The sequence below is a fragment of the Aedes albopictus genome, chromosome 2 (genome assembly GCF_035046485.1).
Source record: "Aedes albopictus strain Foshan chromosome 2, AalbF5, whole genome shotgun sequence".
Taxonomy (NCBI): Eukaryota; Metazoa; Arthropoda; class Insecta; order Diptera; family Culicidae; genus Aedes; species Aedes albopictus.
Genome location: NC_085137.1, coordinates 231591304 through 231611103, shown reverse-complemented (window position 1 = coordinate 231611103; position 19800 = coordinate 231591304). Strand labels below are relative to the sequence as shown.

At 42.0% G+C, this 19800-nt stretch overlaps 1 protein-coding gene across 2 annotated transcripts; it reads left to right on the top strand.

The window, feature by feature from the left end:
- Positions 1-194: 194 nt before the first annotated feature.
- Positions 195-19354, top strand: LOC134287964 (neuronal acetylcholine receptor subunit alpha-5-like). 2 transcript variants are annotated; one of them, XM_062851321.1, is made up of 8 exons: positions 195-581; positions 17546-17700; positions 17853-17897; positions 17963-18072; positions 18137-18519; positions 18584-18736; positions 18799-18983; positions 19041-19354. In XM_062851321.1, exons 1-8 carry the CDS (start codon positions 530-532, stop codon positions 19251-19253), a joined length of 1296 nt encoding a protein of 431 aa, XP_062707305.1. In that variant the 5' UTR covers positions 195-529; the 3' UTR covers positions 19254-19354. The 2 variants fall into 2 exon arrangements, with proteins under 2 accessions (XP_062707305.1, XP_062707304.1); XM_062851320.1 differs by lacking the exon at positions 195-581 and adding an exon at positions 17043-17173.
- Positions 19355-19800: the final 446 nt, after the last annotated feature.

The following is a 19800-nucleotide window of genomic DNA, read 5'->3' as shown; positions in this document are numbered from 1 at the left end:
GCGTGTGCAGCAACTGCATCGCCCGTTGCATCAGATCGGTGAGACTATATTGGTACTCGCAAGGGTAGCATTTCAAGTTCACTCATGATGTGACGTAACAGATGGTGTATTATTTGTACGTGGAGTTCGCACTATAAGGTTTCACTGTACTGGACATCACTCACATATTTTCCTAGTTCCAATGGAATACGCTTCCAAGCTGGTAGTGTTTGTCGTCTAGTGAGATAATCAACCCGATGGATAATCACAAACGGTAACGGTTTTGTGAGGGTGGAAGAGTACTTTATTGTTCTGACGACGACATCATCGTAATCATTACGAAGATATAAACATAGAATATGTTAAACTACTTGCCCCAGTACGAGGCCGTCGCCACTACACAACTGCTAGGATGGATCTCCGACCATGTGCTGACGAACGGGGAACGGTGTTTGTTTGCAATGCATCACGTGTAAATGAATTAAGTCAGTTTAAGCTGCACTCATTGAGACTATTCGAGTAAATTCGCTTTCAGACGGACTGCAGAATTATGTGTGTCAATGTGAAATGCAGTCTGGATAAGAACGGAGAGTTGCATCTTGGTAAGATCACTTACGTAAAGCCGGAAATGGGGCTTGTAAACAGTGCTAGAACAATAAGATAATACCTGTGGTCTATCGTGGCGTATCTTAGAATATGTCCGTTATTCAATTTTTGTTATAGGGACGTTGTTCAATATAATAAGCTAAATCATGCACGTGTACAAGGGCCAATCATATAGTCTAAAGGAACATAACCGTAACGTAATTAGGCATAGCGAGTTTTCTTCGAAACTTATGTACTTATGAACGTTTAGATTCTCCCGGGGTAAAAAGAATTTTTCAGATCTCCACATCTTTCTTAGGTGTACGACTTATCTTCCTTTCCCATCCCTTAGTTGTCGCATGCTTGTAGCCAGGACATGCACGTGGACTCCCTACTAACATTTTCAGCGCTATAAGCTTCAGTCATTTGCTTTCTGTTGGTTAACCATCGAATTGAAGCAGTCAATGCCGAATAAGCTAGTCAAATATAAACCTTAAGCTAATACACGGCTGCGAAACAAGCACCATACAGCTACCAAACTCGGTTTTCAGAAATCTATCACTTGTCACTGCCTAGGGCTGCCTTTACTGCACTCTTTCCCAACTCCGGGAGATTTCCCGAAAGATGTGAAAACTTGAACAAATCGAATAGGAGTCCCCACTAAAGTGCCCCACACAATGCATACGTTTGCGTGTGCGTGACAGTAGTTTGACATATTTCCCATGGGAAAACTGTCAAAAAAAAAACGCAAACCTCGACGGAACGGACGCTATGTGTTCCAGGCTTAATAAAACAGCTGCTACTATACAGTACAATTCACAATACTGACAAATCCACAAACCAGCAGCGCTTTCAAAGCCGTTATGCGATATCATTAGAGCTGGAAGCTATAAAAACCCCTTCGAGGGCTTCGTGGCCGAGCGGTTAGCGGCGTCAGTCGTTTAGGTGTCTCGTAACCCAAGTAACACAGAAAACATCTTCTAAAATAAAATTTAAAAAAGATGTTGCAGTACAGTATTATAAGTGAAACTGCATACATCTTGTGTTGAAATCAAGTGTTAATTATGTTCAGCAATAACAAGTTTTTAAAAATCTTGTCAATCTCAAAACAAGTTATAATAACGTTTATTTAATGTTGATAACACAAGATTTTTGTCTCATCGCCTTCCTTCAATTAAAGAATATATGTGAAACATCAGCTGCGCATATTTATAACCTTTGGGGACAAACATGTTACGATAACGTTATTTTTATGTTTTAAATACGTTAATATACCAGTTTGGAAGTTCGTATTCTCTCTCACTCACTAAGATATTCTCCATGAAATATGTTTTGCACTTAAAAATACGAGGCAATTCAATTATGATATTCTCAATTTAGTTGAAAATCGGAGTTTTCGACTAGCGAAGTTGGGATTTTCTCCAAATCCGTGCGGCGGACCTAACTTCGGAAGTGGTACGCTGTATAGTAAACCTGGTCAGCTATACAGCGCACCACTTCCGAAGTTAGGTCCGACGCACGGATTTGGAGAAAAATCCAACTTCGCTAGTCGAAAATTCCGGGTTTCAACTGCATGGAGAATATTCTTCGCACTTAATGTCAGGCCAATAACAGCAAATGTTCACTTAAAATACTTACGTGTCGACTACATCTCACTTCGAAGAAGCACAGTTTAATCATTAATCACTGGGAATATTAGAACTGTTTTTGTTTCAGGAAGAACTTCGCTCAAACTTTGTTATTGTTATACTTCAGTTCAAAACAGGTATCAAAAAACAAAAATCATATCGATGGAAACGGATGTTTCTAATTCGTTGCTATAACGTTTTTTGAATGTATTTCAACCAATTGAAGTAGTTTTCGGCAAACATGTTATTAAGAAGTGCTAGCGATGTAATTTAAACGTACTTCTAATGTTTTGAATTCTTTCCTATCAGTCCAGATAAATTAAAGTGCCTGATCAAAAGTTTCATACTAATTATTTTATGTTAAACCGTTTGTCCATCTGCAAAGGTTTTCTATTATTTTTTCTTATGACGTTTTAAACATTTATTGAAATAATATATTTTCCTTATTTGTAACGAACGTGAATTCTACGATCTAAAAGCAGATCATTATTACAAACAGTATTCTAAAACTTCCAGACCGTACTGTGTCATGAAGCCCCCATGTTGCATGTTTGAAAAATTGTTCGAAAATCTCACACAAACCCGAGAGATGAAAAAACTTCCTTTCTTATTTTTAATCGGATGGATATCCAATAAATTAATAAAGAGTGAATGCGTTAATTTCACCATAAATTTTTAATGGCACATGAAATTATGTCATAGTGACCAAACATTGAGATGGTAAATTACCAATAGAATGTAAGGTTCGAACATTATTTTGAGCCATTGCCAAATACCACATAATAGCTGTCACATCAATTTACTTTTTTTCCTGCTAGCAATAAATTAGTATTTAGAATGTTTTTGAGAACATTATCAATACATATTCTTATGTTATAATAATATATTGAAAAACATCTTTAGCAACATCGAAGATGTTTTATAAGCCGCCATTTTTTGCGCTTTTTCGGTTATATAAGTGTACGAAATTAAGTTTCGCACTGGAGAAACAAAACATGGGCGTTTGTATGAAACATGTATTTTAAACATTAATATAACAAGTTGTGTTACTTGGGAAGCCTCGGAGTGTGGGTTCGATTCCCGCTCCAGTCGGGGAAAACTTTTCGTGAAACGGAAAATTCTCCACTGGGCCACTGGGTGTTATATGTGTTTGTCCGTTGTCGAATGTTTGTACTCTGTTCAGTCTGTAGAGGCCGTAAGGTCGAAGACGGTGTAATTGTCTTTTTTTCAGAATTAGCGTTGGGCAATTTTAAATCGATGTTCACAACATCGATGTTTTTGTTCCGATTAATCGATTTTTTTAAGCCCCATGAAATCAACCGAATCGAATTTGACTATTAAAAAATGTACACAAAATTGAGGTAAAATGTACATAAAATTGAAGTACATTAAATCGAGGGTCTATATAATCTAGGGTCCACTAAATCGACGCATACCTGTATATCTCAGGTTTCTTGGGCATTTAATCCCAGGAGTCTAAGTGCATCTTTCTCAGAATTCTGGAAGAATCCTTCTTATGGTCTAGAGAGTCTCTTCCAGGGTTCTAGTGCATTTTTCTCAGTATTGTAGGTCAGTCCATCTCTGGATGTCGAACATTTTTTTTTTAAGAATCGCAATCAGGATTCTAGATGAATTTCTCTTAATAATGTGGAAGATCTCTATCAGGGTTCTGGGGCAATCTCTTCTAATGGGATGTCTTTCAATACCGCAGGAGAATTTCTCTCAGGATTCTAGGAGAATCGCTCTCAGGATTCTAGAAGAATCCGCCAGGGAGTTCTAGGGATATGCGTCTAAGCATTCTGGGAGAATCTCGAAGGAAAACTTCTCTCAGGATTCTGAGGCAATCCGTCACAGAATTCAAGGAGAATCCATCTTGGGAATCCCTAAGGATTCTGGAAAAATTCCTCTAATGATTCTGAGAGAATTCATCTCAGAAAACTGGATTCTAGAGAAATCTTTAATTGAATTCAGGGAGAATTCTTATTGGAAAAGTCTTTCTCTTTTCTGGGATTAGGTCTCTAGGGTGCTGGTATGATAATTTTCAGCATTTTGAAGGAATCTCTCACAGAATTTTAAAGGAATTCTCAGAATTATGAAAGAGTTCCTTTAAAAATTCTGGGGGATCAACCCAGATGATGCTTCATTCAGGATTCTGGAAGACCCTCACTTAGGATCCCACTCAGAATTCTGAGAAAATCTTTCTCAGCATTCTCAGGAGCTCCTCTCAGACTTTATGCGGAGAATCATACTCAGCATTCTCAGAATTGTGGCGAAATTCCTTTCAGAACTCGGGGAAAGTATATTTTTTAGGATTTTTTCTTTAATACAAGGGGTATACCACTAAGTATTCTGCAGGTGCTCTTTCCAAGATTCTCGGAAAATTTGGCTTTTTGCGGTAATTCCCGTCTGGATCCTGGGGAAATTTCTCTTATGATTCTGGGAAATTTGTCTCATGATTCTGGAAAAATCATTAGGATTCTGAGGCTAGATTTTTCAAGATTCTGGGCAGAATTCTCTAGAGAAATTTGGGTTTTCGAGAATCCCTCGCATAGATTTTGTGATTCCTCTTAGGGTTCGAAAGAAATCCTTTTCAGCATTCTGGAGCAGTTGCTCTCAGAAACCCCTTTCAGGATTCTCGGAAAATCCCTCTTAGTAATCAGGGAAAATCTCTGACAAGATTTTGGGAAGATTCTCTTGAGATTATGATGTAATATTTTAAAGTATTCTAAAGGAATCACTCTCAGAGTTCTGGAACAATCCTTTTCAGGAGTTTAGGGGAGTTCTTTCTAAGATTCTGAGGAAATGTCATTCAGTAATCTGCGGAAATTGTTGTGTTTTATGTGGGAATACTCTCAGATTTCCAGAGAATCCTTCTCAGGATGCTGGATAAGTCCATTCTAGAAGTTTTCGTAATCCTTTCCAGAGAGAATCCTTATTCAATATTCGGAAAAATCCTTCTAAGGTTTCTAGATATAGATTTCTCTCAAGAATCTGGAAGAACCCCTCTTATGATCCCTCTCAGAATTCTGGGGCAATCACTCGTAGAATTCTCGGGAATACCTTTCGGGATTCTGCTCAGCAGGATTATGCTCAGCATTCTAAAGGATTCTACCCAGGATTTTAGGGGAATTCTGGGGGAATACTTAAAAGAATTCTGAAGGAATTCTTCTCAGTATTCTGGGGGAATTCTATATCCCAAAAATCTGTGTGAGTATATCTCAGGTTTCTTTGGCAATCCCGCCCAGTATTTTGAAGGAACCCATCTCAAGATTCTGGAGTAATCCTTATTAGGGTTTTAAGCTACCCTTTTCAGGATTCTGGGTCATTTCTTTTAATTTTCTTGGGGAGTTGATCTTAGAATTCCGAAAATCTTTTTTTTTTGTAAAAATCTCTCTCAGTATTAAAGATGAATTTATTTCAAGTATGTGGAAGAACCGCTCTTGGAATTTGTCGCGGGATTCTGGGAGAATTAATCTTGGGATTCTGGAATATTTTGGGAGAATCCCGAGGGAAAGCTTCTCTTAAAATTCTGAGACAATCTATCGCAGGATTCTGTGAGAATGCCTCTCGGGACTCTGAGACAATCCGTCTCATAGATATGGAATAATCACTCTCAGGGTTCTAGGGAAATCCGTAATAGAATTCAAAGATAATTTCTACCAAGATACTGTAAGAGTTTTGCTTTCTTTTCTGGATAATGTCGTTCAGAATTCTGGAACTCAGGATTTTTATTTCTATTCAAAAATATTATATTTCATTTTTTTCAGAATGCACTGTCTCAACGTTATACACATTTTCGAGAGCCACGAAATGTTCGATGTGTTATTTCAAATTTTGATATTGAATTTATTTAGGCAAATTAACCACCCCATGAACTGGAGTGCATGTAGCAAACGAATTATTTTATAGTTTTGTAATATTTTATAATATCGAATCGATGTGAAAACATCGATTCAAAGCATTCGATTAAATTGGTGAATCGATTCGGTTGATCCGATTCGAATCAAATCACAAAAATCGATGTCTCAGCCAGTTTTGCCCAATGCTAGTGAGAATGCGTAAAAAACCGAATTTGTTCCGCATTGACAACAAAGCAGGTTAATAAAGTTCTGGTCAAGGATGATACTACTTACCAATAATGTACTATATAGGGGTAGGCGGGGCAATATGGACACCCTAAGGTTTTTGCCAACTTTACCTGGCAAGATGTCAAAAAAGTTTAGTTTTTTGATACATGTATCCTTTTAAAGTCTATTTAGCATCTATTGCATAAGAATGCTCACGAAGAAAAATGATTTATCCACTTCAAAAAATGTTATGAAAATTGTTAGTTTTTCATGACCGTCTTCAAGCATACGGGGCAGAATTGACACCCCCATGGGGCAATATGGACACCATGAGACTTTTACGAATTTCGTACATTATTTACACCTATAGAGTCATTTCATTACAAAACAACTATTACGGATGAATAATACGCCGAAGTAGTTCATTTTTGTTCAGTTAATTTAAATTCAGGGTGTTTTGGATAAAGCTTCGTTTTTGTCGGCATGTACAGCTGTGCCTAGAACAACTATTTTCCACTGCTGTCGTTTTTTGACCAATTTTTTTCACCCTATGTCTACTATAGTGAACATTTAACCGAAAATATACTGAAATCGAAGAATTTGGTTGGTTTGTGATTTACACTCATTGCACAATTATGGGTCACTCAAGGAACAACCATTTCATAATATGAATCGTTTTTCATACAAAAATAACACTTTCATTATTTTTATTTTATATTCTCATCATTGAAACCCCTCTTTATTGTTTTAAATAAAAATCTGCTTTTAAAATTCACTTTGGGCGGTGAAAATTACTAAAATGTTGGTGAATAATGAAAACCACAATAATGGGTCAAAATTGGCTGTGTAACAATTATGGGTCAATTTGTTGCCTATTATGGGTCACTTAAGAGAAATCGGCTCAAAAATAATGTTTTGTCTATTTTTTTTCAATGAATGATCACTTATTCTCGATAGATCAACTATAGTAGAATCTAAAACTGGTCTCAAACCTCATAACGAAGCGTGTTTTCACGATTTGGAATCAATTTTTCAAAATTGGGTCAAAATCTCCAACACAACCACCGATAAACGCCTAAAAGTATGCAATGCCCATGTAAGCAGAACTGTCAATATTATGCTGCACAATAAGTGACCCATAATTGTGTGATTTTCGGTGTTCCTTGGCACAATAATGAGTCACTTAAAGTTTGCCAGAAATAAGCGTTAATTGGCTGCAGTCACATGAATTTCTACATTTAGAACGTTAATTATACCTTTGTTCTGGTAACGATACCATTTCGCACATGAAAATCACTGAAGCTCGCTTTTACAGAGCTTACGAAAGCAGCGCACGCACTGTCCGATATTCACAATCGAAGCATTACTTTGACAGCTAGTTTTGCACCGAACAAAAAAATATTAAAAATATGTATGTTTTGATGTATTAGCCCGTGTGCGATACGTATAGTGACACAAAACAAATCAACTTATGTGCGAAAAATAATAATAGCTAACAAAAGCTTGCAATTAATTAGTATTTATCTATTACAGTGGAAAGTGACTAATAATTGTGTGTGACCCATAATTGTGCAATGAGTGTAGGTTGTATTTTTCCCTTGCCGCTTCTTTCAAAAAGGTGAGTGTCCATTTTGCCCCGGCAGCAGAAGATATTTTCAAACTTGATTTTTGATACGATAAAGAAGAAAATATAAACATGTTAAGCATGTAGATACAGCAAAACTACTTGCATGTGTTCTAGATATATCAGGTTTTAATCGACCTGCAATAAATTAATCACTAAATCTTATTTTAGATGGTGTGAAAATTATAATTTCCATGCACAAAAAACGGAGGACGCAACTTTTTCGTGTAAAATCAAGTATAATTTTAATTTCGAATGTTTCTTTCTTGAAACTACGTTTTAGACAAATGGACTATATTCTCCATTCATTAAAAGTTCAAAAAAGTTCGCATATTTCAAAATATTGAGGGTGTCCATTCTGCCCCGGGTGTCCATAATGCCCCGCCTACCCCTATGATGCCAATGAGTTCGAGATTCTAAAAAATATTAATCCCTCTAAAAAGGTGATGTTTCATCGGCAAGTGTTATTTTAAAAAGACCTTATTTTCAAGCTTTTTTCGATGATTAATCGAAAATTAATTAATTGTTCTGGAAACCTTATTTTTCTACAGGAACCGCTGGCAACCAGGAAGATGACACTATACAATTTTTGATTCGATATTAGTAATATTTGATGAGATATTTCAGATAATGTTTTGACCCGATCTCGCCCCTCTGACCCATTGTCACCCCCAACGACGGTATCTAATGAACCTGGTTACTTAGAAAGCTGGTTTCTTCGGCAAAGTTGATTGGTAGGTCAAGAACTTACAGCCGATGGGTCGTTTGATGTAAAATTTTACCACTAGGCGCTTCTAGTCACATAATTTTAAAAACATTTAAATGATTCAAATCTCTCGAAAAGTTTTCAAAATGCGGCAACTTTTTCCCATCAAACATATTTTAGTTGATTCAAGTGTTTTTCATAGACCAATATACTGCAGTTCTACGAATAATTGTCCCATTTCCATACAACATGGGATAATGGAGCGGCAGTATACTAGACATGAATGTATAAAATTTCATTTAATTTGGTTCACTTAATCCTGAGACAAAGTAGTTTGAAAAACGCGGGTCAAATAAGAAAAAATAACTAGAAGTGCTCTAACTTCGAGTTGAGTTAACCGATCAAGCCCAAAATTGTACCAATTACAGCTAACTAGTAAAGGAACTAGCAATCGAAACTTGAGAATATTTGCTGCATTTTAAAAAAAGTGTAGATTTTTCCTGGGATCTGGTGGATATACCCTCTGCCCCTACTAGGAATTTCGTGAAGATTGCTCCTGCAACCTCGTGGAGATTCCGCCGGAATATCGTGCAAACTTTCCCTGGAAACTCGTGGAGATTTGCATCTAAATCTCTTGGAGATTCTCTCTGGAATCTCGGGAATATATAGATTCCTCCAGGAATATGGAAGCACTTGCTAAGATGGTTTCGGGAAAGTTTTTTTTGGAAAGGCAAGGATTTACAGCAGATGAATCGTTCCGTTCAAGCATTTTTGCTACTAGATGCTAATAAGAAGACAAATTTTTATTACATTCCAAGCAATCAGTATCATGAGATATATGAAATTGCAATGTCGATAGTGTTACATCTGTTTGTCTGTAATTTCTGTGATGTCAAAGACAAACGTAACATTGACAAAATGTCTATCTTGGGGGCAGCAGGGACTAAAGTCCTGGGGCCTGACGCACCCCCCCGCTTGCGAGTCAGCCGCGTAGTCGCCGGCTAAGAATAGGACTACTAACCCCAATTCAAGGTGTCAAGCGACCCGTGCTGAGGAATGAGTGATCGAGGGGGTGAAAAAGATGCTCGATCTTTAACGGAGCCTGTGGGGTACCTGGGCACCCCCCACAGTAAGCTGTCCCTTACCGCGTTAATGCAGGGCTCTGGCGTGGTGGACATTCTTTCCCGTGCTACTCGTGGGATTTAATCATGAAGTCAAATAAAAATCAGAATCTAGGTGGAAATAGTGGTGGGATCAACCCCTTCGCAAGAAGCGGGTTGATGAGATCTCCGACAAGGAGAAGTGAGGAGATAGGCGCTGGGAGTTGCGTACGCAGCTCAAGCGTGGGTGCTCCAGTCCACTTCCCGGCAAGCCAGCCGGTGGAGGTTATGGACGGAGCGTGGTTGTTGAGGGCCGTCAACCGAGGATCCAAAGGACGGTCCGCAATAGAGGTGGCTGAGCAGCAGCTTGGCAAAATCATCGACTTTGCGTCCACCAAGTCGAACATAAGCAAAGACCTGAAAACGGCCTTGCTTCGACTTAGGGCGTCGATCGACGATGCCAAGCAGGAGCACGCGGCACTCGCGTTGCTGACTGCTGCAGCAGCGGAGCCTGCAAATGAGAAAGTGCCGAAGTTTACCCAAACGGAGGCCTTCTCCTTCGCAGGAAGTCCGAATAAGGCGGAAGCGACTGCTCGCGACAAACGGGGCAAGCAATCGCAGAAGCGGGCGAGGCAACCGTCAGGCGAGGAGCTGTCTGGCGGTGCCCGCAAGGCCAGGCGAATCATTACCCCGAAAGTCGGTAATAATGCCGGAAGGTCGGACCCCAGCCAGGGTTCCCGGAAAGCTGGGAAGGGTGGGCCTGAAAAGGCTGGCCCGTCCCGGAACGATGGGAACAAGGGGTTGCGACCGCTAGTGGGCCCTCAACAGCCACAGAGTAGGGCGATCCAAGGGGAGGACCCCCCTTGGACGAAGGTAGAGCGGAAGAGGAAGAAGAAGGCGAATCCGCAGGTAGTAGCGCAGGACGCCAAGCCAAGGCGTAGGAGGGCAGGTGCCAAGCGCGAGAAAGGCGACGCTATCGTCATCAAGACGGAACAGTCCAAGTACTCGGACGTCTTGAAGATGATGCGAAGCGAAGCCAAGCTTGAGGGTCTTGGAGCCGACGTACGCAGTATTAGACGTACTCGTACGGGCGAGATGATCCTGGAGCTGAAGCGTCAGAAGGAGCACAAGGGCGCCGCCTATAAGAGGCTGGCAGAAGAGGTCCTTGGTGAGGGTGTGCAGGTGAGGGCTCTGACACATGAGGCGACTCTGAAGGTCAAGGACATCGATGAGATCACCGAAGTGGAAGAGCTCGTCACGGCACTGCGGCAACAGTGCGATGTGCAGGTGGCCGCCGCAGCCGTTAAGCTACGGAAAGGGCCAGCAGGGACACAGATAGCTTTGGTTCAGCTACCTGTGGCGGACGTCAAAAAGTCCGTTAAAGTAGGGAGCATAAAGGTGGGTTGGTGTGTATGTCACCTGACATTCCACGAGCCACCAGAGGTTTGCTTCAGGTGTCTGGAACCAGGACACAAGTCGTGGGACTGCAAAGGCCCCGACAGGCGCAAACTGTGCAGGCGATGCGGCGCTGAAGGTCATAAGGCCCAAAGCTGCACGAGTCCGCCCATCTGCATGATCTGTACCGGGAAATCCTCGAACAACAGACATCCGATGGGTGGCCCAAGGTGCCCGGCCTTCAAGAAAGCCGCAGTGAACAACAAATCACAGTGCAGGTAACGCAGCTGAACCTGAACCACTGTGATGCGGCTCAGCAACTGCTTTGTCAGGCAGTTTCTGAGTGGGAGACGGATATCGCCATCATATCGGACCCATACCGAGTACCCGCCGGCAACGGCAACTGGGTCGCGGATGGGACCAGAAAAATGGCGGCGATATGGACGACGGGTAAATACCCCGTTCAGGAGTTGGTGTCTACTACCTATGAGGGCTTCGTGGTCGCCAAAGTAAACGGGGTCTTCTTCTGTAGCTGTTATGCGCCTCCGCGGTGGCCGATCGAGCAGTTCACGCAAATGCTGGACCGCTTAACGACCGTGCTAACAGGGCGAAGGCCGGTGGTAATAGCAGGCGACTTTAATGCCTGGGCCGTGGAATGGGGAAGCCGTTTCACGAACCAGCGGGGTCAGATCCTGCTAGAAACACTGGCCATCTTAGATGTCGACTTGGCTAATGTCGGTACCAAGAGTACCTTTAGTTGAAACGGAGCGGAGTCAATTATTGACGTGACCTTTTGTAGTCCTGGCCTAACAAGTAGTTCGAACTGGAGAGTAGATGATGGCTACACTCACAGCGACCACCTGGCGGTTCGCTACAGTATCGACTACAATAACAGCAGACAGCGGATAGAAGAAGAGGCGGCTAGGCCAAGGCCAAGCCCTCGCAGGTGGAAGACATCATACTTCGACGAAGGGGTATTTAGGGATGCGCTCCGCCGTGAGCGAAACTTAATCGGTTTAGACGGCGACGAGCTGGTAGCGGTGCTCTCACGTGCGTGTGATGCGACCATGCCTAGGCGAGTCCACCCTAGAAATGGGAGGCCACCGGCTTACTGGTGGACCGACGCGATTGCGGACCTGCGCCGCGCCTGCCTACGGGCTAGGCGGCGGATGCAGCGAGCACGATCAGAGGAAGAGCGAAACGAACGGCGGGTGGTGTTCGCCGCTGCAAAAGCCGCGCTTAAGACCGAGATAAGAGCAAGCAAAAAGGCCTGCTTTGAGGGTCTCTGTCAGAGTGCCAATACGAACCCGTGGGGTGACGCCTACAGGATCGTTATGGCCAAGACGAGAGGTGTGATGGCTCCTACAGAGCAATCTCCAGAGATGTTGGAGGGGATCATTGGAGGACTTTTTCCGCGTCATGATCCTAGTCCTTGGCCTCCTTTCGTAGGACAGCCGGGGGCTGGGGCTGGCGATGAGGAGAGGGTCACCGATGTGGAACTTGCGGGGATAGCTAAGTCCCTCAGCGTAGGTAAGGCCCCAGGTCCGGACGGAGTTCCGAACCTAGCCTTAAAAGTAGCTATTGCAGAGGCTCCCGAGATGTTCAGGTCTGCTATGCAGAAATGCCTGGACGAGGGAGTTTTCCCAGAAGCTTGGAAGAGGCAGAGCCTGGTACTATTGCCAAAGGCGGGGAAACCACCCGGAGACCCGTCGGCATATAGACCAATATGCTTGATTGACACGGCGGGGAAGGTGCTCGAAAAGATCATCCTCAATAGAATGTTGCGGTTCACCGAGGGCGAAAATGGTCTTTCGAGTAACCAGTACGGCTTCCGGAAGGGGAGGTCCACCGTAGACGCTATCTTGTCGGTTACAAAAACCGCCGAGAAAGCACTCGAGCCTAAGAGGAGGGGAATTCGCTTTTGCGCGGTAGTGACTCTGGATGTAAGGAATGCGTTTAATAGCGCCAGCTGGTCTGCTATTGCCGATGCGCTCTTGCGTCTGGGGATACCGGAGTACCTGTACAAGATTCTCGGAAGTTACTTTCAGAATCGTGTACTAGTCTACGACACGGAGGTGGGTCGGAAGTGCTTTCACATAACCTCAGGAGTCCCGCAAGGTTCCATCCTGGGTCCGGTGTTATAGAATGTCATGTACGACGAGGTGTTGAGGTTAGAGTATCCAGTGGGAGTGGTGATTGTCGGATTTGCCGACGACATTACGCTCGAAGTCTACGGTGAAACGATCGAGGAGGTAAAGTTGACTACCAACCACTCGATCAAGGTTGTGGAGGCGTGGATGCGGTCCAGGAAACTGGAGCTGGCTCACCACAAGACAGAGGTGACGGTTGTTAACAACCTGAAGTCGGAGCAGCAGACGGAGATCAGTGTAGGCGACTGTACTATCCTGTCAAAGCGCTCCGTCAAACACTTGGGCGTGATGATCGACGATAAGCTTACCTTCGGTAGCCACGTCGATTATGCCTGTAAAAGAGCCTCCACAGCTATTGCGGCACTGTCCCGGATGATGTCCAATAGCTCTGCGGTGTACGCCAGTAAGCGCAAGCTTCTGGCTAGTGTTGCTACATCCATACTTAGGTATGGCGGCCCGGCGTGGGGCACCGCGCTAAGTACTAAATGCTACCGACGGAAGCTGGAAAGTACTTACAGGCTTATGTGCCTGAGGGTTGCGAGCGCGTACCGTACCGTGTCACACGACGCTCTCTGCGTCATTACTGGTATGGTGCCTATCAGCATTCTTATCAGTGAGGACATGGAGTGCTTCGAAATGCGCGGCACAAGAGGCATACGCAGGACTGTCAGGATGGCCTCTATGGTCAAATGGCAGCGCGCGTGGGACAGTTCCACCAAAGGAAGGTGGACCTATAGGTTGATACCGAGGGTAGATAGTTGGATTAATAGGCGCCATGGGGAAGTCACATTCCACCTGACACAGGTCCTTACAGGTCATGGTTGCTTCCGACAGTATCTACACCGTTTCGGGCATGCGGATTCTGCCGAATGCCCAGTGTGCAATGGTTTAGAGGAAACGGCGGAACACGTTTTGTTCGTGTGCCCGCGTTTTCGCACAATGCGTGACCACATGCTTGCCACATGCGGGGAGGACACAACTCCGGACAACTTGGTCCAGAGGATGTGTAGGGATGAGTTTGGCTGGAACGCCGTTTCAACGGCTATTACCCACATCGTCTGGGAGCTACAGAGGAGGTGGCGCGTGGACTCGGAGAATGGCTAGTCCAGATGCAGTACAAGAGGTGGTCCAGGGGTTCGGAGTCGGCTTCGTAGGTCATACCGGTGCCCTGCGGTCGAGATCGACCCTTACAACGATTAAGTGGCCGCGGAGAGGAAGTCCCGGTAGTGGTGCTGTCGTGGCGTCGGTCTACTGGGTTGGATCCGAGCCCGCGGTTGGAAAGGGGTCCCCGGCAAGGGTCGGGGTAGGTGAGATCCTGCTGTCTGCAACCTACGGGTGCATCTGATAGGGCCTGAAGGGTAGTGATACCCTTCCTTACGGGCAGGTCAGATCGGGTTGCACGTGGGCATCAGTTCTTGATGTCCGCTCAGCAGTAGGGTGCGGGCGGGGTTGACCCTGCCCGCCTTCCGAGGACAAAGGGAGTGGCGAGGACCACTCGGGAAACTGGCTAAGCGCCAGCATGCTACCGTGATGGACTCTCCAAAGCGAGCCATTGATGTTCGTTGCTGCAGGCTACGCAGCTAACCTTGTGGGTGCGATGTGCACTAGCCCCTCTCTGAAGCAATACCTTCTTGGTGGTTCCGGAGAGACGTAGGGTTTGGCGACCATAGGAATGGTTTAGTGGGTACGAGGAGAGAGTAGTCCTGGATTTTACTTTTGTTGTAGAAGACGGCCTGTCAGACCTACACTACCCTAACCTTCTGTTAGGGTGTCTGTTGAGCAGATTATCCCCCTATGGTTTAGAAGGAAAAAAAAATGTCTATCTCATATGTTTTAGGATCTTGATTAGTTAGAGAGCATTTATTTGGTTCGATTTTCTGCCACTAGGCAGCGCTAGTTGAAAATGTGCAAAAGAACATTGCCGAAGAAGATACAGCCAATCTAGATCAAAATCGATGGCTTGTAAATGTGGTATCAATAAATCCAAGATATTTCATCAAATATTCCAACCCTTCGTGATGTCTAGATATGCACGACATAATCACATCAAACGATACAATTGATCTAGATTTGTTGAAGCATATTTAGATCAAAGCCGAAGACGCAAGAATGTAGTACCAACCAATCCAAAGCACTTTGCCGCAGACTCCAACCCTCTAGGATACATCGAGAACATTAGAGCATCGTATTGAAAGACAAAACTTATCTAAATCAGTTTTAGCAGACTTACAGGGTGCGGCGGGATAAAATGCGAAAAGTTCAAGGCACTATTACACGCTAAATATGCGATATATATGACTATTTTTTCATGACAGTGTATCAGTCAATGTCTATATTTTAGCACTGAAAAATAAAAATGAACATATTTGATGTTTAACATGTGATAAAGTAAGCCTGATAAGCGGGTATCAATAAACTGCGCGCCCAATGGTCATTAAACAAAATGACTATAACAGTAACAAAATTAGCTTAAATTCGATGAACAACCAGACCACACTGATCCAGAGCCATGTACTTTCACATACTAGATGAAATAAGTACATATATTTGATGATATTGTAGAGAAAAAAAAATGTTTTATCAGATACGAAATTTAGCGACCTGTGTACTTTTCTACGGTTTGAAAATTCTGTTTGTCTTCAGCTTCAGGCGCCGCCCTGTAAAGGTTAGTGACCAAAATGGAAATTTTTTTGAATAAATTTTCAGAAAACTAGCCTATTATAGATCATGGAACGTTGAAACATAGATTGGTTAATGTCAAATGGACGAAAATGAGGGTTTAAGTTGAAAAACACACTACATCAGTTTTAGCAAATCTAGATCAAAACCGAAGACGTAAAAATGTAGTACCAATCAATTCGAAACACTTTGCCGAATGTTCCAACCCTCTAGGATGCATACCAAGAACACTAGAGCGCCGTATTGAAAGATATAACTTATCTAGATCAGTTTCAGTAGATCTAGGTCAAAACGAAATTCATAAAAATGTATCACCAATCAATCTAGACAACTTTGCTGAAAACCCTAACCCTCTAGAATGCTTGGCAAGAGCACTGGAGCGCTTTTTCATCGAAAGCCACAATTGAGCGTAACTAGGGCCTAGTTACTAGGCATGTTCAAGAAAATGACGAACGTTTTGTATTACCTCTGAATTATGCCTTAATAGAAATCACGTTTTACAGTCATTTTAAGATGTAACGACTTTAATTTGGCATGCAAACAAAAAAATATTATTTTTTTTTAAACTTTCCTTACTTACGGTATTATGGAGAAAAAATGAGCATCCCCAAAAACAATAATTTTGTATAAAATAGAAGAAGATAAGTTGGGTGAAAGATCCCTGAAAGAAAATTGAAAATCGGTTCACAGGCGGCTGAGAACGAGCTGCTCAAACTTTTAGTTCCCACTTTTTTTTCTTATCACGGTATTCTTAGGTGTTAAGCATAAAAGCTACAAGAAAGTGGCATCCCTATCCCACCAATGCAATGTTTTCGTAGCCAACATAACTGCGGCTCAAGCTGACAACCTATCTTTCAACACAGCAGCATAGTTTTAATGCGGGGTAAGAAAACAAGAAGACGATAACAGTCCCTTGAAAAGCTATTACACCTTGTACCTATTATACCAATTGACGAAAAATTTAAGCATGGAGAGGCCTTCGATAGCTTGTTATCTGCTTTCCCAGTTTAAGCCAGCAGTCAAAATGTGGGCGTGAAGTTTTATCAATACATGCACACAAATGAGCGCATAGCCAGCCAGTACCAGTGCTGATGGCATGGTATCGTATTCACTTCTTAAATCTCAGCTCATAGCGCAATTCAGTGTAAATTTGTCCTTCGATGGGTTCAATGGTGTGAAGCCTAATAATGCAGATCCTTTCTTTGAGTTCTATAGTCAGCATTTTTATAGTTGTTTCTTTTTGTCAGATTTGTTATGTAGGTAAGATGCATTTTTAATTTACTGAATTTTATTTTATAAAATGCCTATTATATATGTTTCACGTAGTTAAAAATTGATTCTGAGTGATATTAAATTTAAATCTTTGTTCTTGTTCATTATGTCTTCTAAAAACTCAGATGGCTTATCTTTAGGTTGCAACAAATATCAGTCTATCAAAATTGAGTGCAAAAAATATGAAAATTATTTGATATTTTGAGTGTTGAATAGCCTACAATGTTATACCTACTTAACAATATGAAAAAATAAATAAACTTGGCATCATAGTACAGTACTAACGTTAACATTGATGAGTTAGAATGATTATCACATTCGAAATGCCTCATCGTTTAACTGTCCATTTGCATCCTTCAGAATCTATCGACTGTGATAAAGAACCGTATCATGAAGTGGGTCGTTTGAAGAAGTTCCTCCTGTGTGGTTCATATGACGCGAATCAACGCCCCGTAAAGGACATGAAGTTTGCGGTCAATGTGAGTGTGCTGCCGATATTGATGAGTTTTGAATATGTAAGTATAGAAGGTTAGAGTAATAAAAATATATAAATATAATGTCGAGTGTCCCACACCTTCTTGAACTGATTTTTTTTTTTTGGGAGCTCCCGAACAAAATTCATCTAGATTATGTCAGTTTCATACTAAACCAATTTTTATTCTATTAGGACGAAAGCACAAACTCAATTAACGCAAATATGCTACTTACAACGGTAAGTATAAAAAGTTAAGTAATATTTGAATGTATTTTCAAAGCGAAAACTATTTCCCAACTAAGGAATGGCTTGATGAGAACCTGAAATGGGACCCTAAAGATTATAACAACCAGTCGACCGTGGCCATTAGTTCGGAACAAATATGGACACCTGACTTTCAGCTGTACTCATCGTAAGAACAACATGAGTCAATTATGTAACAGAACCGTACCTAATTCAATGCCTCACGATTTCAGAACCGTAAAATTCGACACCAAACAAAGTTGCACCAATTTGCGTTGTCTGGTGAAATCGGATGGTTCAGTTCTAGCGGTGCCATCGTGTGATTTCAGCGCACGGTGCGAAGCCGATTACACCGACTGGCCCCTGGATACCCAACGCTGCCGGATGCTGTTTGGAGCCTGGATGGAACATGCCGGCGAGGTTGACTACCATACCCGTTTCGCCTGTCTGGGATCCGAACAGTCCAACTTGCACACCCAGTGGCGAGTGGTGTCCGCTAAAAAGATTAAAAAAGAGGTATCCTACAACAACGTGACGTATCCCACATTGATGTACGACTATGTTCTGGAGCGACACTCGGGCATCCATCTGGCGGGAATTTTGACGCCCATTATTCGTAAGATATCATATCTCGGCATGGTTTGCGAGCGTATTCTGTCAGTGATCGCCATATATTTCAGTTTTAATCATGATGAATCTATTCCTCACATGGCTCAAAACGGATTCCCTTGAGAGAAAGCTACTGCTGGCAGTTTCCATAGTGTGTCACTTCTACTTTTTGGTATTCATCCAATGGACAGTTCCCAAAAATGGGGACACTGTTCCTGGAATTTGTAAGCGAAGCTAGTTTTTTTTTAAATTTTATTCTAATGTTAATGATTTTCATTTATTGCAGTATTATTCTATCGTACCTCTATCATTATAACTGGTATTCTTCTCATTCACACATTGCTCGGATCGGTCATAAAAGGCAGGCGTAATCCTCCTCCGAGTTTGATAGCCCTACTGGCCGGAACGATACACAAGAACAAAATTGGAGAATTGGTTCTCGCAGGAGAGTACATGGAAGTTGAGTACAAGGTATGTGTGTTAACTGTAAACTACTCCAACGATAATATGATCGGAATAAAATTTCAGAAATCGGAAATTCAACAAGCCGAAAATAGCGAACTTGCTGAACACCAGAAGACTTGGAGTTCCTTTAGTAGGATAATGGATCGTGTGATGTTCCTTCTTTACCTGGTGACATATGTGATTTCCTTTGCAATGTACATACCGCTTAAATATGCTTCCCGGTTTGGTGAGTACGAGTTACACGTACTGGATTATAAGGATATCAACCATTTCTAATGAATGCCCTTGTAAAATAAATGTTTAATAACAGAGGGCATTCCACTTATTGTTTAATAAAACTATCAATTCCTTACATCCTGACAACAAAAATCATAAAAATAAACCATTGGTAAATGATTACCTGAATATAATTATTCTTGTTTTTATTTGGTCGTTTTCATATGCATCAGTTATGTTCATACAAATAGCAGCGAAAGCCGATTTCCATACTTAAGGCGAAACTGGAAGCAATTCCTCACTTTTTGGTTTTTGATTTTTTATTAAATAACGAAGCAATATTTTCAAAATCGGTTTCGTGCACATGTAGAGTATAGATCAAGGTATCTTCTAATTTTTTTTTGTGGTGGAAAATGTTTTTCGTTTTTGCAGAAACCATTTTTGAATGAAATTTCACAAAAAAATGGTTTCTGCAAGAATGGAAAACATTTTCAACCTCAAAAAAATTCAGAAGATACCTGGATCTATACTCTACATGTGCACGAAAACCGATTTTGAAAATATTGCTTCATTATTTAATAAAAAATCAAAAACCAAAAAAATGAGG